We start from the raw sequence: 26,683 nt of genomic DNA on the forward strand, positions 1-26,683 counted from the left end.
CTCCCCAGGGGTCTGCTCACGGGGCCTGCTCCTCTTCCCCAGGCCCCCGCCGCCCCGCCCCGCCCGGGGCCCGCGGTACCTTGTGGGTGAGCGAGTGCTGCTTGAGGTGGTGCGGCTGCACGAACTCCATGCCGCACTCGGAGCAGATGTAGGGCCGGATGTCCTTGTGCTTCATCATGTGGTTCTGTAGCTGGCTCGGGTACTGGAAGGTCTTGTCGCACTCGGAGCAGTTGTACTGGATGGGGCCCCGGTGCGTGGTGAGGTGTCTCTTCAGCTGGGCCAAGGTGGGGAAGTCGAGGCCGCACTCCACACAGATGTTCTCGCGCCCGCTGGCGTGCTTGGCCTCGTGGGCCTTGAGCTCGCTGGGGTAGGCGAAGCCGCGGCCGCACACGCGGCAGTTGTGCGGCTTCACCTCGCTGTGCTGCATCATGTGGCGCTTCAGGTGGCTGGTCTGGGTGAAGGCCTTGTGGCACACCTGGCACTTGTGGGGCCGCGTGCCCTGGTGGGTCAGCATGTGGGTGTGCAGGTGGCTGAGCTGCTTGAAGAGCTTCCCACAGTGCGTGCACGCGTGCGGCTTGATTCCGCTGTGGCCCAGGATGTGGGTGACCAGGTTGTACTTGGAGGTGTAGGACTTCTCACAGGTGGGGCATTGCCAGCGCTTCTGCGCGCCGCCCACGTCCACGTAGTAGCTGTCGTCGATCTGCACGTTCACATCCACCCTCTCCACTTTCTGCTTGGTCTCCTCGCTCTCCTGGGGCTCGGCTTTTCGGGGCAGCAGAGGTTCCGGGGGCTGCTTGGGCAGGAAAGTGTGCCGGCTGAAGGGGAAGGGCGAGGACGAGGGCACGAAGAAGGGGAACATGAGGCCTGGGTGGAGTTTGGGGTAGTAGGGGTAGGGCGCGGGCAGGAATGGAGTGGGCGTCGGCTGGGGCCACATGGCGCTGGGCTTAATGGGCTCCTGCTTGACGGGCTTGCTCCCCAGGTGTTCCAGGCTGCGGTAGAATTGGAAGCCCGCGTTGCACAGGTCGATCATCTGAGAGTCATACTTGGGGCGCGGGGGCTGAGGGAACAGCAGAGGGAGGTTGGGAAGGCCGCGGTTTTTGTTTTCCTCGGAGTGGAGGGCGAGGGTGGCTTCTTCTGCAGGGTGATTATAGGGCATCTTTGTGGGCATGCTCTTCCGTTTCCTAGACCCGCCTCCTTCGAAGACCCCGGGGAACCCATCTATGTCTCCTGGAGGAGGTTCATATCGAAACTGGGAAAAGGGTCCTCGGAGAGCTTCTGGGAAGGGGTGTCTTTGGGGAGCCTTTCCCCGAGAAGCCACTGGCTGAAGGCAGTGGGGAAAGGAGGGGGTCTTCTTCACAGCCAAGTTGAAATGCACATCCTCATCTTTGATCATCTTCATTTCCTTCTGCATCCTTGGCAATTTTCCTTTAAAGAGAAAGAAACTTTTGTGTTTTGGAGTTTTGTTTTGATTTAAATCCTCTTTTCCCTTAAGGGTTTTGGTTATTTATCAGTACTAATTTATGAAAACTAATACTTGCTTAATATGGACCCTCATTTATCCTAGGGCTGTTCAAAATATTACCTATCTCCAGTTATCAATATGGATAGCAATGGTCTGTTGGGGTGACCCTAGGGCTGAATCAAATTAGGCTCCAGTGTAAATCCCGCCACAAAACCACAAGAGGTGATGGTAGGAAGGGGAGTGGACTAGTTTGGGAAGAAACCTGAGCACTCATCTGGTCATTGTCCCCATTTAAGATGAGGGTACCAAGGTCCAGATAAATGAAATGACATTCTCAAGTGACACAAACACTCGCTGAAGAAGTGAAGACTGGACCCATTCTGCTGCAGCTGTTCAATCTGAGATGTAATTTCATCTACTAATGGTGATTGGAAAGTGATTTTTAGGATCTCTTTTTTTTCTGTAAGGCAACCAATTTTCACTGCTACTCCCTTGCTTGGGCCTTTGCTGCTGGAAAATGAGGATGTTCAAGGCCTCATAGAAAAAGGGATGTTAAGGCTTAACTCAGACCTAATCGTTTCTGAGTATCCACTCTGAGTAAGGTGTGCTACTAAGGCATAGGGAGTGAATGACATCAACATGATTTTAAAAAGCATTTTGAGTATCTCAATGTTATAAAGTTATCTTGGCAATATACACATTCCAATCTTCAACGTGAAGCAATCTGGGATGAAATATTCCTTTATTATGTGAAATAAAGCTGCACATGGGTCTCTCCTTTCAGGTACATGTTAAAGTAAAGGGCAGCCTTGGTAACTCCTGTGGTGCCTGACATTTCCCCTGCTGATACAGCCGGTTACTGTGTCCTGGTGACATGGAACATGGACATGTCTGAAAGAGCCAGTGGTAGGACCAGAGTCTGAACCAAGCGTTGGGTTTTTCACATTTCTCCTTACCACTTTTCTTTTTTTTTTTTTTGAAGATGGAGTCTTGCTCTGTCACCCAGGCTGGAGTGCAGTGGCACAATCTCAGCTCACTGCAACCTCCACCTCCTGGGTTTAAGCGATTCTTGTGCCTCAGCCTCCCGAGTAGCTGGAATTACAGACACACATCACCATGCCCAGCTAATTTTTGTATTTTTAGTAGGGACGGGGTTTCACCATGTTGGCCAGGCTGGTCTTAAACTCCTGACCTCAAGTGAACTGCCCACCTCAGCCTCCCAAAGTGCTGAGATTATAGGCATGAGCCACTGTGTCCGTCCTTGTCAGATTTCTGTCTTCCTCATATGGATACTGACAGAATGAACTAAGTGCCAACTCCACATTTCCAGTGAAGGTCAGTTCTACCCAAGGCCTCTGAGTTTGAATGGGATCAATCCCTTTTGCTCATCAGAGGCTCCCATGGAGCCAGTTGGTTTGGCCAGGTGTAAGGTCTGATGTAGGGCCACTGGAGACAGGGCTGACATAGGGTCTCAGACTAACTCAGGGCTCTGGCCCCTGGGACTATCTATAAACAAGGTCATATGGAGTAAGGGTCCCAGGGGTGAGAGGACCAACAGCTTTCAGTGATTTTCTATGATCTTTGGTGATTCAGATACAGCTTTTACAATTATCTAGATATTCCTAAATTCTTAAATTGCTTGTGTGTCTTTTTGAGAGGCTGGAGAGCTACAGTACAATTAAAACAAAAATGAGCCTTTTAAAATTTTGTTACCAAGTCTATACACAGACAATACAATGAGGAAAAAAGATGTGTCCTTATTATATGACTATCTGGGCATTATTTAAAGCTGTATGTGAAACTGGACAGAGAATGACAAAATAATGCTTAATATTTGCTTTGTGTTTATGTGAGTGGAAAGATAGCCCTGGCTTGTCTTTCTTACCATGGGTTTTGGGCTTGATCATTATGAGCAAGAACTTGTGTGTCCAACAAATGAGAGGCCCAGCCTGTGTCAGCTTTGCTTCCTCTTAAAATTCTTTTTTTTTCCCCTCAATTTGTCTGCTTATTCCCACAAGGCAGCCAGGGGTCGGGGTGCTGAGCTGAGCCCAGCGGGCCACGGGACTTTCCTCCAGCAGGGTCTACTCCTAAAATTCTTACTGCAATGCTAGATCTTCTTCCACTGCTGCCTCAAGGTCCAGGCAATTGTAGGAAGTCACGAAGGCAGTGGGAGAATGAAATGTCTAGCTTTATGAGACCCGGAGGGGTGTGGGTGGATGAAATGAGAGTCGTGCTGCTGCTATCAGAAAGGACCAGCAGGAGGATGGGGAAGCAGAGGTTCTTTGAGGTTTTTCTTGTTTACTAAATCATCTCTTAGCTTGCAATCCAGCAGGTCCTGATCTCTAGATTCACATGGAGTTATAAAGGGTGTGGCCCTGGCCCAAGAATTTGTTGTATCTATAAAAATAATTGACTTTCAACAAGACTAAATGTGTCCTGCTTAATTGGAGGGAAAAATGGCGATCCTTTCCTTATGATTTCATATGGAACACAGTTGGTTTTATAACCCCTTGGGAGAGAAATTTCTTTTTGTAGAAAGGCTACTCAGATTGGAAAAGACTCTTCCAGACTACAAGTGCCTATGGCAAACCACTGCAGAGCCCATCGGGAAGCAAACTCGTTCTCTTTTTAGAATTTTCCTCTGATTGAAAGAGGCAACAATTCCTAGTACATACTAGAGAGCTTGGGTTGAGAATTAGTGAAAAAGAAACATGTCAGAACTTGGGTCAAAACTTACTGAGTTTCCTGTGTATTTTGTTATTAAGAAGGTACTTAAACATGCATGGCTAATGGCATGTTGTATCTTTATACAACGTGGTGTAGCTTATACTGGAAAGCTACCGATTTGGAAAGGAATGTTATCACTAATTTTGAAACGGAAGGTATTTCAGTCTATGCATGTTATTATTGCTTTTGTTTAATATTTTTGTTTTTAGTTATGACATAATCAAGTAATTGTTTCCTTTTAATACATTAGGAGTTGTAATATACTCCCAATATCATGTTAATCTCAAAAGCATATTTATTTTTAGCATTTGAATTTTTATCACCATTGTCCTAGTAAAGCAAAAAAAAAAAAAAACAGGTTGAAACAAAGATGATGTGGTTATCTTTTTAAACATAAATGACGCAATTATGTTCCCAAATACAGAGACTTTAGGTATGTACATTTTAATTTTTTACATATTTTAATCTCATAATATTTATTTCCTTCAGTTTCTGTGTGTATATATGATAATTCTCCCACTCTTAAAATAGTAGTCTGTGCACACAAGAATAAAATTAGAAACCCAGAAGGTTTTGATAAAGTAGGCTCAATCCACGGAAATTTTTACATTTAAAACGGCAGTCCCTTTCTGAATACAGATGCCTTTCTTCATAAAGATCTTAAGGAGCATCACCAGTCCCTACAGAGGTCAAGGAGAACTAGATCTGATTTCTCCTCGTCCTGCTTGAGAGAGAAATCAGCTGTGGCTGCTTCTAGCTATTAATATCTCTGCTTTTGAGCCCCAGCACCAGGTGATACGGAGAAGCCCTAGGAGGTAAAACAACAACAACAAAATCCAGAAAACAAATCCATCCTGGGGAAGGGAAGTGTTGAAGGGAAAAGCAGGGGAAGGATATCTCCCTAAGGAGATAATTTATCTTGAAATCAGTCAAGTTAAAATTCTGGATGTCCTCAGCAAAATATATTAATAGATTCCTGGAAAACCTCGATGTGTACCACCCACATGCTTCTCCCTATTTTTAAAAATAGATCCACAGGCACCCATAGAACTGACAGGATTCTTATGTAGGAGGCAGGAGAGGCTTGGGGGTGGCAATCTGGTTAGGAGACCCAAAACATGGGGAGGAGAGGCAAGCCCTCCTCTGAGTCATTGATCCATGGCTGCCTCCAGAGGCCCTGGAGAAAACCAGCAGGTTGTAAGACAGTTCCCCACCAGGAAGAGTTGAAACAACACGCAAGAAGAAAGAACTGAAAATGTAAAAGCCGCTGGGTATGGGATAATGGAAAGAGTGTTGGTTTGGGGCCTGAAAGTCTAGGTTGGAATGTTGGCTTTGTGCTAGCGACTGTGGGAGACTAAGTTACTTTTGAGGTTTGATTTTCTCATCCATGAAATGGGAGTTAGGATATCCCCACAGGGTTGTTGGAAATTTAGAGCGTGTATGAGAAAGTATGTTAAACACTAGACAGTATGCTGCACTTAAGGAGTGAGAAAGATGGACAGGAGTTGGGGGCTGGGTTGCGATCAGTGGTTTGATGCTCTCTGACATCATGTCTGTTTTCTAAGCTGAAGCTCTTGATCACCATCGATGGCATCTGGGCCTCTGCTTTGCAGGTTAACCAAGACTTTACCCATTTATCCTGAGTTGGTCTTGTCACAGCAGTGAAGATGAGCCACACTCAGAAAGGCCATGGGTAAGGCTAGGATGAGTTTACTCATTCCATGTGGCAATAAACCATGTAGTTAAAGAATACCTCCCCATCCCTTCTTTATGGCTTTCTTTGCTATTATGGAGATATCTACAAGCATATATTAACAATAGACTGCTGTGATGAACGGGGAGTTGAAGCAAAGGCTGGTCTCTTGAGCTATTCAGCCAGTGTGTGAGAAACTGAAACACTGCCTCTAATCTAATATCAGAGGTCACCTTCCTAGGGATAGGAGGACCTGTTTGTCAAACCCCAAGTCTCAGACACTAAAATAGTGCTGGATCAACATTAGCAAACCAGCTCTTACAATTCCTGCTTGACTGTGAAGACAGGGACTGGGTCTGTTTCATTCACTGCTGCATCTTCAGTTCTTGGAATGGTGCCTGGCTCAAAATAGATGCCCCATCAACCACTTTGGGACGAAAGAAGAAATGGGTGGTTCTTTAAAGTCTCCCCATGAAGCTTTAAAATGTTTAATTTTGTCTTGCATTATTTAGACTGCAGATGACCTCTGTTGTGTCCCTAATGAAATCATCAGCACACTTATAAGTTCTTAGGTAGTTATTATGAAAAGAACTTGAAACACACGCTTTGTGTGAGCTGTTGCTTACCCTCCTCATCCAAGGGCACTATTCTCTGAACTAACTCTCAGATTCAGGATAAGCCCTAAATTCTGGCTACACTAATGCTGGAGAGCCATTATCAAAGTGCCATCAGGTTCTGCAACCCAGTCAGAAAACAGATTCCTGAAAAGTCCAAAGGGCAGTCAGAGGTAGAAAGAAAGACCCCTGGATTGAGAAAGGGAAATGTAAACCAGGAGCGGATGGTCACCCTGCACTCTTCCACCTAAAAATAATGTTTGGGAAATTAGTAGCAGCCTGCTCTTTGTACTAGTAAGGAGGAGAAGACTTTAGAATGATCATTCATTTTCGTTGTTATGGTCAGGCATTATTCTAAGGTCCCTGGCTTTCTACAATGCATCATCCAAACCCAATAGGCTATAAATCAAGAAACAAATAGTTTGAAAAGGAAAATATTGGGTTGATCTGTATTAAAAAAATCTGGGACTCAAGATAGCTTTCTTAACTGGTATTATCTATAAGAGTTGGTTATGAAGAAACAGGGAATGAATGAATTTTAAAACCAAAACCAAGACCTCCTCTTCGACCCACAAGGACCAATGAAAGAAATGCAAGGACTAACCAAGATGAAACCACATTTAGTTTGAGGGGAAATATGCTGCTAATAATGCTCTTTAATTGGGAATTCACCTAATGCACCAAAATATAAATATTCCCCAGACAAAATTACTGGTATTTTGTTGTTCTCATTCAAATTGAAGGTCATTCCAGTAAATGTTCTTAGAAGAGTCACAGTGAGCCAGCATGCCACAGGCAAATCTATTTATGTCTCCTCCACTACACTGACTTCCTTTGGTCTTGAAATTCACGAAAGAATATTCACTCTTCCATGAAAGAGAGAAAATGAACTCTTTATTCCTTGAAGCTTTCCCATTTTCATTGGAAAATGTTACATTTTACTTTTGGAGGCCCTAACTTCCCTTGTAATATGAGCGTGGCAGTTTACTTATGTGATGTAGCTCAGAACTCTGTTCTCAACACAGGTGGAAGCAGAGAAAAGATGAGAGTCAAGGAAAACGGTGAGAATAAACAGCAGTGTGAAGAGAAGCAAAGGGTGGGGGGTGGGGGAGGACCACAGGAAGGCAGAAGAGGAGAGACATGGACTGGCGGTTATCCTCTCTGTTCATACAAAGGACCTCCTAGGGAGGCTCCTCTGAAGAGGGATTTTTAAGTCTTAAAATGAAATGTTCTAATGTTTCAACACAATTGTCTTAATATATATGAACTTGTACTGCTGTGTTCTTCATTTGTAGATATTTGGCAAATAATGATTCAGTCTGGCATTCCTGTGATTGGCAGGAATAGAAGGGGTTTGAAACATAGCTAGCAAATGGAGCAATATGCGGTCAAAAAAGTGAATGTTCTCCCTTGTCACTCTCAGGGTCCGTGGTAGAATCAAAAAGAGGTAACCAGATGCTGGACCAGGCCCCAGGACCCTTCCAGATGCCCTTCTGGCCCCCATTTAATTTATAAACCCTAATTCCTCCAATTTGGTTATAAAAATAATCTGGCAGCCCATGGCATGAGCAGAGTCCTCTAGGTGGCCAGAAAATATTAATTGGTGATGAGACTCGTTCACATATGAAATAGCCAATTGAACTCACAAAATTAATTTTTTGAAAGTTCCTAAATACCACCAAGACATAACATAAAGTCAAGTTTAGTTGTATATTTTTTAAATTGTCCATAATGAACATGCATATTTACTATTTGTGTATCTTAAACATATATGTTTCAGAAGCACTTAGTAAAAAAATTATCAACAACAGATTCAGCTACTAACTTGTATAGGTTAAAATAGATGTGGGTTTCATTTAGGAAAGTTTTTTTTTAAGTGCTGAATACCTAGGCCAGTTTCTGGAAAGCGGGAGTGAACTTGAAACAGCTGCTAGTGTGTTGGGGTTATCTCTGTTCTCGTGACCCATTTAAAGGAAGGAAATGAATTGGAGATATGACTTAGCAATTCTCTTCTCCAACCCTCAGAGTTAGTGTATCTCTTATAGATGGTGCTCTAACTAGAATGTTAGAATTTTTCTCCAACTTTCTTTGGAGGGAATGTCTTTGAATATATGTTGTTTGTTTATGTTCATAGATCAAATAAATTTGATAAACTTACTCCTAGCTACACAAAAAATGCATATACATGTTAGAAAGCTTCATTTTGTCCAACTCTGGAAATGACAGTATAGTCAGTGTTCTGGGCTCCAGAATTGGCAGGTAATACCAGAAAATATGACTCTCTGCAAGCAAAAGTGCTGAGAATCAACGCATCATTGATGAGGTTAGCCATCTGTGGAAGGAACCTATTTTAAAAGTATAACTCAGGAAATATTAGCTGGGGAGAAGTTGATGGAAATATTTTGTATTTTGCTTGTGGTGATAATTACACAACTCTGTATTTGTCAAAACTTAAAGAAATGAATGAATTTTACTGAATTTAAATTAAAAATAAGTTTAAAAATATAAAAGAAATATACAAGAAAATGCTATTCTGCACATCATTATTAAAAGTGTATATGAAGCTATTTAGAAAACATCCAGCAATAGTCAAGGTGACCAGATGCCACCCAGTAATCAGTTCATCTATGAAATGTGTCCAATAATATGCATATGGTATACAGAGGAGAACAGAGTTATGAGAATTTAATCATCTTAATTCCTGCTCTTTCCAAAGGGGAGACTTTAAATATGGCAGATACAAGCATTTTTGTGTATGTATAGTCTATTCAGCAAGAATATTGTGGGGGCAGGGATGATGCACTAAATTATCCTTCAAGGTAATCTTTTGCTCTGATTGCACGTTCAGTAAACAATCTTCTATAATTGCTCTAACATTCTTTGAAATGCAATATCGTCTGGAGGCTGGCACCGTCTCTCACAGCTGTAAACCCAGCAACTAAGGAGGCTTAGGCCAGGCGATTGCTTGAGGCCAGGAGTTTGAGATCACTGTCTCTGCAAACAACAACAACAACAAACTTAGCCAGATGTGGTGGTATGGGCCTGTATTCCCAGCTACTCAGGAGGCTGAGGTAGGAGGATTGCCTGAGTCCAGGATTTCTATGCTGCAGTGAGTCATTTTCATGCCACTGCACTCTAACCTGAGCAACAGAGCAAGACCCCGACTTAAAAAATGAATAAATAAATAAATAAATAAATAAAAATAATAATAAAGTAGTCTGCTATCAATGGACAAGATTATTCTGGCCATTAGAAAATATACTCCTACCTCTTGTAATTCAAAAGATTGATTGGCATTGATACTTAGGTCCATAGGTCACTCTTGGGCATCATTTCCCCTAAGCTTGATGAACTGAGTTCTCCAGCATCATGGAAGTTGCTTATTATAATAATCTCCACACTCACAGGCCAAATCCTAAGTTGCCATGGCCCCACCAGATGCTGCTTACCTGAGCAACCAGCTGCCTTCTTTCTTTGACATTTCATTGGCTGTATCAGCCATATTGCTGCAAGACTCTGCAAGGCAGGAGGAGGAGAGATGCTTCCCTAGTGGAGTCTTTATGGAGACGTCAAGGTGAAACCTTCTTTTCCATAAGAGCCAGAACTAAACCCCTCACTTCTCTGAAGCCCATCACAATTGTTGGATGTTCCACTCATTGGCAGGGTCCTGTGCTGCCAGTCACCTTTCTGTGTGCGTGGATGTCTTATATTTCTAACATAATCTGATTGGAAAGTCAGAAACTTGCCTGATGCCTCATATATGGTTCAAACCCAATCATTACTTGAAAATTTACTTGATAAATAACCACATTCTATCTTGCTCCCTGATCCTAAGCAAAATTTTGTCATTTCCTGCAGGCAGGACTAACTGGTTCACTTGTTCTGTCCCTGTTTATCCCGAGCCAACCTCACATAAACTAACTGCTAAGAACATCTCCCCTGAGGACGGTGCTTTAGCCACGGCATAGCAGGGACTGGAGTAGCGCTCCTTGGAAGGGATGGCCCCTGCTTCATCCTGGCTCAGGCTCCTTGGCCAATGAATGCCATGTTCCTTTGATATGAAAGATAGAATGTCCTGTTTCGCTGAAATAACATAAATTAATGTGGGAGGGCTCTGAAAATGCCCAAGGTAACAGTGGGCAAGTGCCAATGAGCCTCTGAGTGAGTATGCCACCACAGAGCAAAACATGTCCATATTCTCACAAACACAGTGTGTCCCAGGAGGGCAGGCCATCATGATTTCTCTCACTGACTCAATAGCTGCAGATTCCCCATGACTCTCCATGCAAATGCTCATTCGCTTTGTGGAAATGCCCATCCTCATGGGCAGATGCGTCTAGGACTCCACTCTTTCTTTTCATTTGTGTAGATGGATTTCTTACTATATTTCTGCCTTCTGATGAATGATCACTCTGCATCTGGATCCCTTTTCTCCTCGCTTTACATTTTTATAATTCCAAGTCTTCTCATTCATCTGCTTCATATTGATTTTTTTCTATTGATTATGCTCACTAAAATCATTCTTATAAAATATACATACTTATAAAATATATGCACTTATCTCCTTGTGTACATGTACAGATAGCCTACCTCTAGAAAGAAATAGAAGAAGCTGGTACTATCTGCTGTCTCTGGGGAAGAGGATTGTAGAGGGCCATTCCCATCATAGTTTGTAGGTAGGTGTCTGCAGCTGTTCAGTGCCCTGGCTGGAAAGGAAACTTTTAATGGTATACTTTTGGAACTGATACTTTTACACACCGTAGATGACTTAGCTATTCAAACACTTGCATTAAAAATGCAAAAATTCATATTGGCTTCCAAAGAGCAAACACTCAGACAAAATTAGACTTGGAATTCCCTTCCTTTTGAGCTCTGAAAAATTCCCTTGAGGCATTTCAATGGACTCCTTGATTTTTCTGCCCAAGGTCTTTAAAAAAAAATTTTTTTAAGAGATAGGGTCTCACTTTGTTGCCCAGGCTGGTCTTGAACTCTTGGCCTCAAGTGATCCTCCAGCCTCAGCCTCTGCCTAAGGTCTTTTGATGCTCTGTCAGACTTCACTCTGGCTTATACTTTGGGTATACAGCTTTATGACCCAGGCTTATATCATCAAAAAAAAAAAAAAAGTATAAACCACAGTAAAGACTCAGACTGTGAGGAACCGCCCCATAGTTATTCACTCAGCAAACTGCTTCAAGTGTCTTTTCTGTATCTGCACTATGCTGGGTGCCAGGAGGACAGTGTCTCATAAACCAAACACTAGGTTCAAGGAACTCATCATGCAGTGGAAGAAACTGACAACCAGATGTGGTGCCAAACGTTTTAGGAGCTGTTAGAAGAATATTTAATTGGCTGATTGATTTACTGAACGAGAGAACAAAAAGCAGAACTACGTTTCCTTGACTAACATCAGAAACTATTTTCTTTCAAAATGTTCTTTTTTCCTTTTTTTAATCATTAAAATGTCAGTTAAAACAACAAGAAAAGGATGAAGGGCTATCTCTCGATGTGAAGGATGAGAGAAAAACCTTCCCGTTTCCCATCCAGTGTGGCAGCCTTCCCTACCAGTGTGTTCTCCAGAACAGAGGGTGAATTTGAGGACTTGGAAAATTAGGCTGACCTTCAATTAACTGCGTTAAGAAAGCTAGTATGTATAAGTCCAAAAATGAACTACATTTAGCCTTGAAATAAAGATGAATCTGTTATAAAGATTCACAGTAATTACAGAATTACACACTGCAAATAATGACTAATCCAGTTTCTCCCTTCCAGCCCTCCGAGTTTCTCCCTGGCTTCTTCCCCAGTGCTGTAGCAAGACATAACAGGGCACTCTGGCATGTCAACGGTGAGCCCTTTAGATTTTGGCAATGTAAGGTCCTTCTCCAGGGCCCTGATGTAGCTCAGTTGTTAAATTAAAAGTCCAATCCTATCTGTACCACTGTAGAACCACACAATATCCAAGTGCAAAGCATGCCCCAGCCCTCAGACAGAATCAGTCCCCCTTCCTCTCAGCTCCCACAGACTGTGTCCACACCCTCGAGGGAGCTCCCTCATGGGGTATTGCAATAATCTAACCTCCCACAACAGTGGGATCTCCTTGAAATCTTTCTGCATCGTCACTGTCTCATACAATAACTGGTACTTAAATGATGTATTTTCAAATTGCTATAATTTTCTAGTCTTAAGAGGATTTTGTTTTATTCTATTTATTTGTACAATAAATAGTAGATAAAATAGCCTGGAATGTGGATATGAGGCTGGAGGAGGAGCAGCCACATTGGAACCATGAAGCAACAATGCTTCTTACCAAGTGTGATCAAGAGGTAAAGGGAGATTGTCAGTGTGGAGCTCCTGTACCCACTGGTGCTGTTCTTTTTCTTATCTGAGAAAATGAATCCTTTAAAATCCCAAGTTCTGTGGCTTGCAGCTAAACACAATCCTTACCTGATATATAGAGCAAATCAAATGTCAACTCCTCTACCTGACTTAAAGTTCTCCATAATCAAGTCCAACTCTATTCCCCTTCCCTCTAAAATTCTGTGAACTGCAGCCAGATCAGACTTCCACTATTCTCTGTAAGCGACATAATAATCCCTTCCTCTTTGCCTTTGTTTAGACTGCTTGGCCATCCAGGAATGTTCTTTTCATCGATCCATTCCATTCTTTCAGGCTGAAGTTAACTTCAGCCTCTTCCCAGAAGCCTTTGATTCCTACTCAGTTACCTGCTTCTTGTTTCAAATCCTATGGCATTAACCCACTGATCCCTGGGTTAAATGCATGTTTTTCCCCCTATATCACATTCTGATTATTTTGTGGTTAGGTTTAGTGCTTAAGCTCCCTGCAGCCTGGGATTCATACTCTCTTCTGTCATTGCACTTTGCACTGTACTGACCACCATGAAGATACTCAGTAGATATCCCTTGCTTGGTTGTGATCCTCTTACTATGCATTGCTATATCTGCTTTTGAAAAGAGGTTTGTCTGTGGCTTGAAGAACACATGTGAATGTAGGTTGTGTCTCCATCTGGTAAATTAATATTGCTATTGGTTGCCAGTTCAGAATCAGAATGAATTAATTTGCCATGTGGAGAAATGTATAGCAGCAAATATTATCATTGTGGCTTATTTATTACTGTGATCATTATGTTGAATTTGCACATTGTTTAAAGAGTATTTGTTGGTACTGGAGATCAATTTTTAACCCCTTAAATCTATGTCTTTGGCCTCAATAAGATGAGATCAGGAGTTTCTGACACTGTCTCAGAAGCACCACAAAGGCCAACTAAAAGGCTTGGAGCTCTCAGGCTCTTGCACTGAGCTGGGGCAGCTAAGCCATCCTGAAAGTCTCCTTGGAGGGCTGTGCTTCTCCACTCCACATAAACGAGAAAGGACGGGGGATGGGAGTGTGTGCCACTGTTGATTAAACCTGTGAGGGTTTAAGTATTCTTCAACTAAATTGAAATAATCACAAGACTTATCTCTTGGACAGTTTTGTATCTCTCTTTAGGGATTTAAACTGTGAAAATCAAAAAGGACATCAGAGTAAGGGAAGGAGAGTCCAAATTCAGAAAGGAAGGTTACTGTAATTTCTCAATTTTCTACATTACATTTTTTCAGTGAGATTTCATCACATTCATAACCTTTCTTTCTCTTTGTCTCAAACATACACCTATGCATGAGTACACGCGTTCACACACACACACACACCCCCCAAGTAAAGTAATCCAAGTTGCCTATTCTTTGTGTGTGCATTACCTTAACAAAATAGGGGGTTCCCTTCAAAGATAGAGTTCTCTTAGTAACCTTTCTGGAATTTCTTTCTCTGTATGGAATCCTCTACATCTTCAACCAGAGAATCCACTTATTACTTGGAATTCGAAGTCTGCCTTAGTGAATAACAGTTCCTAGTCTAGGAATTACAATGATTCTTTATTTGGTGTTTTAATCTTGATTTTTAAAAATTTAATTAGAAAGAAAGGAGGAGTAGCATAAAAGAATTGTTTCTCTTGAATTTTTCTGTCCAGGGGACAGATCTTGGGGCAAACACCCACAGAAGCCATTTATAAAAGCCTGTGAGGTGCTTTGGGAGGTTCTTTGAGGAGGCTCAGTGTTGCTTACTGAGAATTCCATCCTGGAGTCTTGAGAAGAAAGGCCAGAGTTACCATCTTTTCTCTGACATACAGGAATTTATGAGCAGCAATCCTGAAGCCTGCAGGCCTTAAGACCTTCCTGCAGGGCTCAGGGGCTCAAGAGTGACCATCAGGCTGCATTCACAGACTGGTCTCTGGTGTATTTACTGCCCACCACAAGCAAGGCCCATGGTGGGTGAAAAGAAGGGGGTCTTCTGCAAAGATGTGTAAGATGAAATGCCTTCCCTTAGAGGCTTGCTACCTCATTGGAGGAAACTCACTAAAGATCATAGGACCACAGATTGTCTGACCTGATAGAAACCTAAAAGGGCTACAGAGGTAAGCTGCACTCAGTTCTCTTAACCTTTCAGAGGCTTGGTTTCCACATTTATGAAACTCAGCCAGTAATGCCTACCTTAGCGATTCATTCAATGAGATCATTATCTTGCAGAGGGCCTGTACAGAACAAGCAAGTTTCCACGTGCTTTTAGTACTGTCAATATACAAGTCAGAAAATTATATTCAATAGATGATACTGATAATAGGCTATCACTTTGAAGTGAAATAGTCAAAGAAGTTCTGCTATGGATTTAATAGAGGTAAATGACAAAGAGGGCTGGAGCATTCTGAAACCAAATCATTGAGGGTAAAACATGCCCTCTAAGGTGGCTTCTAGCAACGGTGGTTGATTTGGGCTGATCTGCCCAATCAGAGGCTCTCATTGTCCATTATCCTGTAAAATCTGGGCTTGGGGAACACAGTGACACTTACTGTCCTGAACAAGGAACAGAATCTGTCTGAGTGCAGCCCTGTTGTAGCACTGAGCTTACCATGTGCAAAGAAGCAAAATATGATCCCATAACAATAATGCCCTGACCACTCTAAAGTTACAAATCTCCCCAACCCTGGCTCTCTCGTTCACAGCCTCAAGTTTTATTATCCTGGTAGCACCATAAAAAAATATGTTGAGGCCGGGCGCGGTGGCTCAAGCCTGTAATCCCAGCACTTTGGGAGGCCGAGACGGGTGGATCACGAGGTCAAGAGATCGAGACCGTCCTGGTCAACATGGTGAAACCCCGTCTCTACTAATACAAAAAATTAGCTGGGCATGGTGGCGCATGCCTGTAATCCCAGCTACTCAGGAGGCTGAGGCAGGAGAATTGCCTGAACCCAGGAGGCGGAGGTTGCGGTGAGCCGAGATCGCGCCATTGCACTCCAGCCTGGGTAACGAGCGAAACTCCGCCTCAAAAAAAAAAAAAAAAAAAATGTTGGTCATTCATTTGTTTACCATCTGACTTGCCCCACTAGACCATAAGTTTCATGAGACCAGGTACCTGCCCTATGTTCACTGTTGTATGCCTCTAGAAGAATGGCTGGCACATGATAGGTCAGCACATGAGAATCACTTGGGAAGTTTTAAATAAACAATGCCCCCTTCCCCTAAGACATGCAAGCCTAGGCTTCTCCCCAGATCAAAATCACCTCAGGATCTCTTGAGTGGGGGTCAGGCATCAATGTTTTTGAGAGCTCTGTATTGTAAGTGATTCTCATGGCCACACTAAGCTGAAAAGTACTGTAGGGAGTGCTCAGTGAACCTCTGTTCAATGTAAATGACAAGTCTTTACAATAAGGGAAGTGTGAATGGGCATGGTGAGTGGGTGAGCATGGAAGAGGAGACATTCTGATGGAAGAAGCCCTGTGATTTGCAGTCATCCCTCCCTTTCCACCGCCCACCCAGGATACTAATAATGGGGTTTTGGAGGTGTGGAGAAAATTTTTTTCTGTCAGGATTGAGTTGATGAGGCACAGTCCATGGCAATGGCCATTTGGGGTCCAGGTAATCCAGATCCTGAACAGGTTATGCTCTCTCCTGTCGACAGGGGAAAGTGCTCACAGGTATATCATTTGTATGCATTTGAGTCCTGAGCGGAAGACTTCTCTCCATCCCAAACCAAGACCCTGCCCAGCTACTTGGTGAGAAGCTGGGTGGGAGATATGGCTACCCCCATAGGGATGGCTCTGCTAACCCACAAAGCTTAACAATGAGGAAGAGGGCAGGATATTTTCTCTCTGCATGACTATGATACTTCTGAAAGGTTGGGCTGTGGGATTTTTTTTTTTTCACTTCTGTCTTGGAAATCACCCTATATACTGGTTGGACTACAGGATAAGATTTCTTTACATTGAGAAAGCATTTCCCACCATATAGAGGAGACAAAGTGGAACTGCTGGTTTTTCAACTCCCTTAATGGCTTCCAATGCCATTTGTCAAAAGGTTGATTTTCTTTACAACATTTTTAAAAAAAATTCTAACAACAAAAAACTAAATGCAAAATCTTCCCTTGTACTTTGATTGATGGTTCACACCTTTTGGAATATCTAGCTCATATTTTTAGAAAGAAGCAGCTGGTACTCTTGACATTTAATTTCAACAAAATGCCTCATTCGATTCCTTCTCTCCCAGAGAGGGTACACAGACTATTGGAAAATATCCAGTGGCACCGATCCAAATGTCTACATTAAGTGTGGAGGAATGGCGGGGTATGTTTTAATGTCCAGGAAGTTGAGCTAATGGCATTGAAATGGCAGATCCTAAGAAAACATGATTATGGCAAGGAAGGATGACTATTCTAGCTGCTATTGGTATCTGCAGGAGGGACCTTTAAAACTGAACAAATAGGTTTCTGTTCCTGGGTCAGTGTTTTACCCAAAGAGCTTTGCTGCAGATCAACAATTCTAGTAATAATAATGATAGCTATTATTAACTAAGGACTTACCACATGCAAGTCTTTTACATGGATTCTCTGGTTTAATCACTACAATTATCCTTATTTTATAGATAAGGAATTTGAGGCACAATAATTGTAAATGACTTATGTAAGGTCACATACCCTGGAAGTAGCAGCTCTTAGCCATCTGTTGGCAACATTTTACTATAAGGGTTCAGACAGTAAATATTTTCAGCTCTCTGCGGCACACAGTCTCTGTTGCAACTACTCAATCCAGCCAGTGGTAATGGAAGCAGCCAGAGTCACCACATAAACAAATGGAAGTGGCTGTGTTTTAATAAAGCTTTATTTACCAAAAAAAAGGGGGTGGGCTGGATTTGACCTGGGGTCTATAGTTTGCCAATTTCTTCTTTTAGTCATAACATAAGAACTGTTGCAAGCAGTCATTGAGCCTACTTGTATAATGGCCTTCTGGGTAAATAATTGATTTTTTTAAAAATGAATCATACTTCTGAATTCCAGCCACACTCTAAATGTTTTGATGGGAAAAGATATTTGAATGAGTAAGATTGTAAGACCACGTAAGAAACCTTCAGGGGAAAGCCTCCAAGGGCATCATGGCTCCAGGAGTTTGTGAGCTGAGCAGTGAAAGAAAAGTTAGGTTTATGCAGCATCTGCTCTATGTCAGGCCTTGTGAGGGGATCCTTTACACTCTCCCATTTCTTCAGTGTCTTGATATACCATCCCTTCTATGCAAGTTTTAAGGCGGCACACAAAAACACACACCACCACAAAGATAAAAGAGTGGAAGGAAATGGAGCATTGTATCATTTAATCCTCGCATCAATCCTGCAAGACAGGTGCCATTATTCTATTTTATAGATGTGAAATCAAAGTGCAGAGGGGAACTGGCTTGCCTGAGGTCAGGGAGTGAGTAAGTGGCTGAGCTGGCATTTCACCCCAAATGTGCCCAATATTTTGCCTGTACACCTTTCATTAGTCCACACTGCTCCTTTAGAGTGAATGCACACCTCACCTTGCTTAACTCAAATCACTGAGTGTGGAAAGTCAGTTAAATTTGAGATTCTATTTGTTTTTGCCCTATGAAAAGAAAAGGAAACCCTGGTATATCTTCTCATTTTACATGATTGCTATAATAATCAAGCAAGTAGAGCAGGTGAAAGACTTTTGCAATGGGGAAAAATATTCTGCAAATGTAAAGTGGTGGCATGTGCCAGGGAACTTGCCGTAGAAAGGGCTTGCCCACCCCCAGGGGACTTTGTCTACTGAATCATTCAGATGGCTCAAGTTGGGGGAGAAATAGGCCTCTAAAAATCCCCTGAAATCAGTCCAAAGCCCAGGAACTTGGAAAAGGTTACAGAACAGTCATTCAATTTCTAGTCACATAAATGACTCTTATAAACACTTGTTTCATCACCATCCCCACCCCCGCTCCCTGCTTTCCTCCAAGAGATTTTCCTCCTACTTCTGTTCGTTTCAAATGGGCTCTTCCTCCTGAGGATGAGTGTAAATCCAACCCTTTATCCCAGACCTGGCCCTTGCCCATTTGTTTCAACAATACCATTATAATAGGAAACATTGTACCAGCTTCATTCCAAGTCCAAAGCTCCAACTCATTGATAGAGATGGCTGTACTGAGTCTGCCTTACCCCTATGATCTTTTAAACCTCTGGCTAAAAGTCATAAACTAGAAAGATTGAATAACCTGATTATACAAGAAAACAAATCCTGGCTGGGCATAGTGGTTTACACCTGTAATCCCAGAACTTTGAGAGGCTGAGGCAGGAGGATGGCTTGAGCCTAGGAGTTTGAGACCAGCCTGAGCAACATAGGGAGACCCTGTCTCTATTTATTAAAAAATCAAAAATTTAAAAATTTAAAAAAGAAAAATAAAAAATTCCTGTATGTCAAAAATCACATAAAACTTAAAAGAAAATGAGAAACTAAAAAATTTTTTGACATATGACAAATAATGTTATTCAATGTCTAAAAGCTTCTACAAATCAATCACAAAAGTGACAACTTAAAATGGAAAATTGGGCAACAGTCACCAAAACGCAATGCAGAAGAACAATACTGATGACACATTTTTAAAAACTTTTTGGGGGGCTAGTTTCATGTAGCACCAGATACCTAATTATCACAGAATCATGAGTAATAGAAATGTTTAGACAAAATGTGCAGGATCGTATCTGGCATATTTAAGTTGCATATGTGTGTGTGTGCACAAGGATGTGTAGTCTCTCTATATAAACACACATCTGCCTGAGACAGTTTAGATGACTGGAGGCTACAAGACTGGAGACAGGGATTGGACTGAATTTCAGGTTCAAAACTTGTGTAAACCACATATACAAATATAAACAAGACTTCATCCTGAGAACTTGAACAAAGGATAAAAAAAATAGATACATTTAAGGAGGAGATGCAAGCAGGCTCACAAAGTCTTGTTTTGCAGCAGTAGCTGGAATGTGGTATACACGGTTCAAGGCTCATCATCTGAGGCAAAATCATACATGAGAAACATCCATTCACGAAACTAAATCATCCTAATGCAAATGACATTTCATGAGTAGAGACTAAAACCAAAGTGTGAAGGACATTTTCCAAATCAATGTGAAAGTGTGCAGAAATAGCTGGATCTAAATTGAATAAGAATTGTGTGACAAACTGATGAGGTACCGAGGGAAAGCCAATTAAGACACTGAGGGGCCTATTCTGAGAGACTGGATGCCATAGGCTGAATCTAGAAGAAGATTCTGCATAAAGAATATTTTCTTGGAAGGTTTGGCAAAAGAAAGTGTTCTTTTAAGTGCTTTTCCATGACTTATTTTCTGTTCCTTGGAGCTGTTTGACTTTCAGTGTTTGGGAATGAGTTGGTTCTGGTGGATTTCAATCTATATCTCTCCCTTCCTGTACTCCCTCCCTCCCTCCCCACAACACTGCTGTCTTGGCAGAGTAACAGGTCGATTCTGTTTCATCATTAGCCTTCTCTAGCTTCCTTATAAAAAGGGTACATTAGATAACATTTAATGGGCATTTGGGAAATGAACCTGTCAAGTTTTCATTTTCATTTATGCTGATCGAAGAACTGGTGAGGCGAACCTAAGACAGAACTAATTTGAATGCATAAATAAACAATGGAGTGAATAAATAACAAAACACCTTTCTACTGAAGGTCTCACCTGGAGAGAGGTAATTAATTTGGGTCTTTTTAATAATAACAGAATATGGGAATATTCAATCTAGAGTTTGCAGAATCGCCTATAGTTTCTAAAACCTTTGGGTTCTCAGAATAAATAGCTATTCTGTAGAAATTAATGGGAAATTCAACGTGAGTGAAGACTGCTTCTTAAAGAGGATTAAGCAAGCCACACTTTAAGAGTGTCCCTCTATATCTTACTGTCGAAGAAGTGCGCCCTGGGTCAATTCACAACTTGTGAACTTCATGTGGAGAAAGAGTATGGGGGATATTGAAGGAAGGAATAACACCATATGTGGACACCCTAAAACTGACAGGTGACTCAGCTCTCTGGGTGTTAGAGGGCTGTTAGCAAATAATAGCAATAATATAAAGCCCACGCAGCCTCATGGTTAGCAAAGAACAGAAGAAAGTTCTGAAAGCAGTTGATATAAGCTGGCTACTGATCAGACATATTAAAAAACAAAATGTATTGGTACCAGAATTAGATTAAGGTAAACAGTTCTATATAATTTATTTTTAATGACCTTTAAATAGTATAAATTTATTATCATTGTAAATAGAATGCTGAAACATCTAAAAGAGAAAATTAAAATAATCAATAATACTACCACCAAGAGTTACTGTGTTAATATTTTGGTCTGTTTCTTTCAAGTCTTTTACTATGCACGAATGTATTTTCTTTTACAGCACTACTTACTATATATCTCTATGCACTAAACAAATAGCAGTGCAGTAGACAACTTTGCTCATAAATCCTTGTTATGTCTCTATTGTTTCCTTAGATTAGATTCTCTAGAAATAGAATTACAGAATGAAAGTATATTAATTTTCAGGTCTTAATATATATTGCTAATTGTTTTCCTGAAAGGTCCACTTAATTTATACTTACATTACTCATTTCTATAAATGAATCTTTTAATCTCCTATGACTCCTTTTATTTTCCACCTGACATTAAGTAAGCGCCTACATTTGACTCAGCATTATACTGGGAATAAGAACAATTCTAGGTTTATTGAGATAATTATTTCATGATGTTGTGCTAACTTACAGTAAGATAACTCTCACTTCTTTAAAATATTTTCATACCCATTAGTACTTTTAGTTCCCCAAAAACCCCTGAGATGAAGAGAATTAGTTATAGAATGTTTAGAGCATGGGAAAGGGTTTCTGATATCATCTAGTTCAGATTTTATTCATGTTTCTATCTGATAGAGGCATGGGCAAGATATGAGAGTTTAAAAATTCTAGAGCCCAAGTGTCAGGAATCTCAGTTCATGTATTCCTTCCTGCTAGATGACTTTGACTTTATCCTGGTCCCTGTTAAGCTTTGTATCATTCTCAATTTCCTCCTTTCTGCACTGTTTCATCAGTTCATTGGGAAGTACACCATTAGATTTCTTGCTCTTCCGGGGGTATGAAAATAACTAGAAATCTGGACTCGGACTCATAAGTAGAGACAGAACAGTCTTCAAATGAGCATTTTATCTATGATGTGGGCGATGACCTAGAAAAGGTCCCCTAAGATTGTGTAATGAGCGAATGAAGTTGAGAGAGTCAGGTCTGTGCTCAAGATAAACCTGAAAAACCAAAGTAGTCAAGGGGAAGTTTAGTAAGAAGAGGTGCAGGGTTCCAGGCTCAGTATTATTTCAGTACCAGACTATTCTAACAATAAAGACTATCAAATGCTAACGTTTGCTGGGACTCCTCTGGATAATTCTCACCTGCTTCTCTGATTTAGGTAGCATAAGTGAGTTCTTTCAACAGACAGTGGGCATCTTCAAGGGAAACCACCTATGCTCCCTAAAGATTGGATATTCTATTTTGCAGATTAGCATCATGTTAATGTACTATGAGATTACAACACATTGCTTAGAGCGTAAAATGGCAGTGTGCTGGTATTTGAGCCACCACAGGCTCCAGAGAGCTGCTGCCTTGTTTTCCTTTGGGGGTCAAATGTATTTTATTTAGAAGCATCACAATAGCATTTCTAGTGTGTGCGCACGTGTGTGTGTGTGTGTGTGTGTAATTTTAAATTCTGAGAAGCTATCTCTTAAAATGCCTGACATTTAAGAAAATCTGGCACTGTATTGCCACCACTGAAGCCAAGTATAACATGTGTAGAAAGTAGCACAGTTTAGGATGCTGAGTGTGCCAAATTTCCCTTAAAATTAACACTTGCACCATATGTTGGTACCCTAAACTCAATACTTTTTTGGCTGATGAAAATGCAAAAGGAAAACATTCTCAGACAGAGTCCTCTTCTCTTTCTTTGTAGACACTGTTTTAAAGAAATTAGCAGTAGTCTTCCTTTGGAAGTAAAAACAAGTGCCTGCTGTAATTCTTGGTGAGAAGTCAGGCATCCAGTGGTGTCAAAGCTAGAAGTTCCATGCTGGTCAAGCAAAGGCACCTGAAGGTGTCAATCCTGCAAGGTTGTCCTGTGCTCTCCATTTACCATTCAGCCCCTCACAATGTCTTGGGTAGTAACTCAGAGGTGAGGTCCAGCTTCTTCATCCTCTATCATGATGTTCAAGAGAGTAAAGTGAACAGGTAGAGGCCAGAAAGCTCCCACTGAACTTAGAGCATTATACCAGATATTTAGATAATGCCCAGGCAACCCAGGGTAATAAGAGCCACGGTGGTGCGCGATGGCTCAATGCCTGTAATCCCAGCACTTTGGGAGGCTGAGGTGGGTGGATCACAAGGTCAGAAGTTCAAGACCAGCCTGGCCAAGATGATGAAACCCTATCTCTACTAAGGATACAGTCGTGGGTCCCAGAAGCTGGCTTCCTGGCCTTTTAGGTGACATTCATTCTCTCTGAGATCCTTCCTCAGATAGCCCCTACCTGTCTCTGTGGCATGTAGTTTCCACAATATGAGGAAGAAGTAACATTCTTTGTGCCTGTGAACCAAGTATCTTCACCTTTCTTGGTTTTCAGTGTGCTTTGTATAAACCAGTGATATATCATCATGGTCCCTGGACACCTGTATGGCTCTGACAGAGTTTGGGGCTCTCCTTGAATCACAGGAGACACAGCCTTTCACTTATAAATATTGATCCTAAACTGTACCAAGGGGAAGGATGAGAGGACAAAGTTGTGTTGCTACTAAAACTGCCAGAGATATTTAAACTATGATGGGAGTGATGGGCTGGGGGCTTTGTCCCACTGGAGTATTAAGTGAGAGTCGTGTGCTCCTGGCCCTCAAGCAGGATTTTTCTATGAGGCATACACAGCATTTAATGGGAAAGTTTGAAATCTCAAAAAGTCTGAAGATCTACTTAAAAAAACTTTTTATTATGGAAAAGTTCAAACTATGAAAGTAGACAGAATAATATCTGTCCTTATACTTAGTTTCAGTTCGTGACCAATCTCGTTTCATCTATACCTCACTCACTTCCCTGCCTTCCGATTGAGATGCTTTTGAAGTAGATCCATGACATCGTATTATTTCATCTATAAATATTTCAGGATGTATCTCTTAAACAAAGGTACTTATTTCTTAAAACTTAGTCACAATAGTATATTATACCTAAAACTCAAAAGTTTCATTAATCATTTAAATAGTCAATATTCAAATTTCTCTAGAAAAAATTTACTCATTTGCTTTGGAATGAAAGCCATTTTGGAGTTTTGTCAGTTCACCATCGAACTAGAGAAGTTCCACCCTTCAGATATCATTAAGGTTGAAAGGAAAGGTCTCTTTAGGAGTGATGACAAGGTAAAGAGAAGGAAGAACTATTTGGACTTTCTTATCCTAGAGTCAGTGATCATTAAGACTGAAAGGGTAGGTACACATTACCCAGCCCCATTAGACTTCCTTATTGTAGACTGAGGCACAGAGTAGTAAGCTGATGTCCCCAAATTCACACAGGTAATTAATCATAAAGTATTCAATTTTAAAATGCAAGAGCCTCTATTTAAGGTATTACCTATTTTTAAAATTACCATAGAAGGATCTATATTTTCAGTGCTTTGTTCATGACTTTAAAATGTGTGTGGCTTGATGGTTTAGAGCTGTGCTGTCTAAGTCAGTACTCATTAGCCACGTGTGGCTTTTGAGCACATCAAATGTGGCTAACCTGGATAGAGACATGCTGTATATGTAAAATGCACACTGGGTTTCAAAAATTTAGTAAACAATTTAAAATATCTAGTAATTATTGTATTCTCTTGATTAAATGCTGAAAAAATATTTTTCAGCACCGACACTCAGCATATGTCAGAGTGGTCATTTTACATGGATTTGTGTGATTATTCACTTAATGTCTGACTCTCTCCATAGACTGTTTTCTCCATGAGGTCAGGGATCCTGTTAGTTCATAGTCCCTAATGTGCCTGCCCCGTAACAGGCCCTCAGTTAAAGAAAGGAGCAAAGGAAGAACAACGGGAAGCCTGCTTGCTCTAGCTGTGTCCCTTCCTTCTTTATTACCTCTTCCCAGTTCACTCATGTGTTCCTGGACAGGCCAGCTGAGTACCCTGGTATATTAATTAGCAAATCGTATGGGCTCTATTTTCAATGTCTGTCCAGAATCCAAACACTTCTCACCTCTTCCACTGCCCCTACCCTGGTCAGGCCACCAGAGGTTCCAAGGTCATGGTAACAGCCTCCAGACTCTTCTCTTCTCCCTTGGTCTCCCATTAGCCTATTCAACGCAATACCCAGGCAGGTTCTATTAAAATGCAAATCAGATCTTGTCATTCCCCTGCTCAAAACTCTCTAGTGATTTACCATCTATTTCAGAGTAAAAGCCGTAGTCCACACAGTGGCCTGCAAGACTCTACATGAAGTTTCTCCCTGTTCCTCCTCTGACCTCATGCCCTATCCCCAACTTACTTGCTTCTTCCACTCCCACTCTCCAGCCACTGGTTGTTCCTGGCACGCACCAGGCATTCTCCCACCCCAGGGCCTTTCACTTGCTGTTCTTTCTGCCTGGACAGTTCTTCCCCCAGATACCCACATGCCTCTTTTGCTTCCTTCAAGTTTTTGCTCAATACCACCTCTGAAGTGAGGCCACCCTAACACTGGCTGCCAAACACTCCCTATTCTCTCCCCTTCCTGACTTTATTTTTCTTCATGTCTTCTAATGCGCCATATAGCTGACTTTATTCATTGTTCATTTTCCTCCACTAGAATGCAAGCTCTACGTGCACAGGAATGTTTGTCTTTGGTTTCCTTATATATTCCTACTGCCTAAAACAATGTTTGGTGAGAGGTTGTTGCCTGGTAAATACCTGTTGACTGTGAGACTAAAGCTCAACTTATGCACCAGAAAAATAGGCAGACTTGAGACCAGTCATTGGGCTTGAACATGCAGAATTGGCCTGTGCTGTCAGTGGGACCAACTCAGATCTGTCTCTGTCAGGAGACTTGGAAGCTCCCTGCACTCAGATTGGCTGCCCAATCTCCCAGCTCAGTTCTGATGACTGTGAGGCCCAAGGAAACGATTTGGATTCAGGGAGCGTCTCACTGGCTCCTCCCAATATCCGCTGCAGGTGCCCTGCCCCACACCACTGCACACAAATATACCACAACACCCTCTCCCTTCCCAAGGACACACTGGGCTATTTCTAAAACTGAGATTCTGATCCAAAACAGTAGCCAACACATAGTGCATCCCATGTGTACAGGAAAAGACAAGAGACCTCTGAGCAATTTCCTGGCCTTATATTTTTCCATTCCAGTAAATGAGGCCTTCTTTAGCTCAGGAATCTCTCTCTGAACCAAGCCAATGCCTTAATGGTGCATGCCATTTGTGACTGCCTGGCTTATTTCTTTGTTCTTTTGTTTTCCCTTTTAAGTGATGAACAATTGGGTTCCTTCTGTCATGAAACTTCAACAACCAGATCTACTGATTGACTGCTAGTTAAGGTGCATATAATGTGATGGAGAGTTTCCTTCCTAAACTGATATTTTATTCAGTAATACATAATACTCAAATAGTGCTCTCCACCTTCAAAGAATTTTGGAAAATTTACACCTCATTAGGCTGAGCAGCGCTTGAGCTCATGCTTTATGGATTGGACCCCAGCAAGGTTAAACAATTTGCCTCAGGCTAAAACCTGCTTTGCTCTGGACAAAGTACTTTGTCTTTTTTAATGAATCAGAA

At 41.7% G+C, this 26,683-nt stretch overlaps 1 protein-coding gene and 1 long non-coding RNA gene across 2 annotated transcripts in view; one reads left to right on the plus strand and one right to left on the minus strand.

Annotated features, from left to right (window-relative positions):
* LOC135274874 (uncharacterized) overlaps positions 1–26,683 on the plus strand; it is a 128,566-nt gene that overhangs the window by 70,693 nt on the left and 31,190 nt on the right. The gene's annotated exons all lie outside the window — the stretch shown is intronic.
* ZNF366 (zinc finger protein 366) overlaps positions 1–26,683 on the minus strand; it is a 66,947-nt gene that overhangs the window by 20,356 nt on the left and 19,908 nt on the right. Inside the window, exon 2 of the mRNA XM_012462183.2 lies at positions 80–1,425. Coding sequence (XP_012317606.2) covers positions 80–1,411 — 1,332 coding nt within the window. The 5' untranslated portion in view covers positions 1,412–1,425. The remainder of the gene's footprint in view (positions 1–79; positions 1,426–26,683) is intronic.

The sequence above is a fragment of the Aotus nancymaae genome, unplaced genomic scaffold (genome assembly GCF_030222135.1).
Source record: "Aotus nancymaae isolate 86718 unplaced genomic scaffold, 86718_ANA_hifiasm-v0.15.2.pri h1tg000014l, whole genome shotgun sequence".
NCBI lineage: Eukaryota > Metazoa > Chordata > Mammalia > Primates > Aotidae > Aotus > Aotus nancymaae.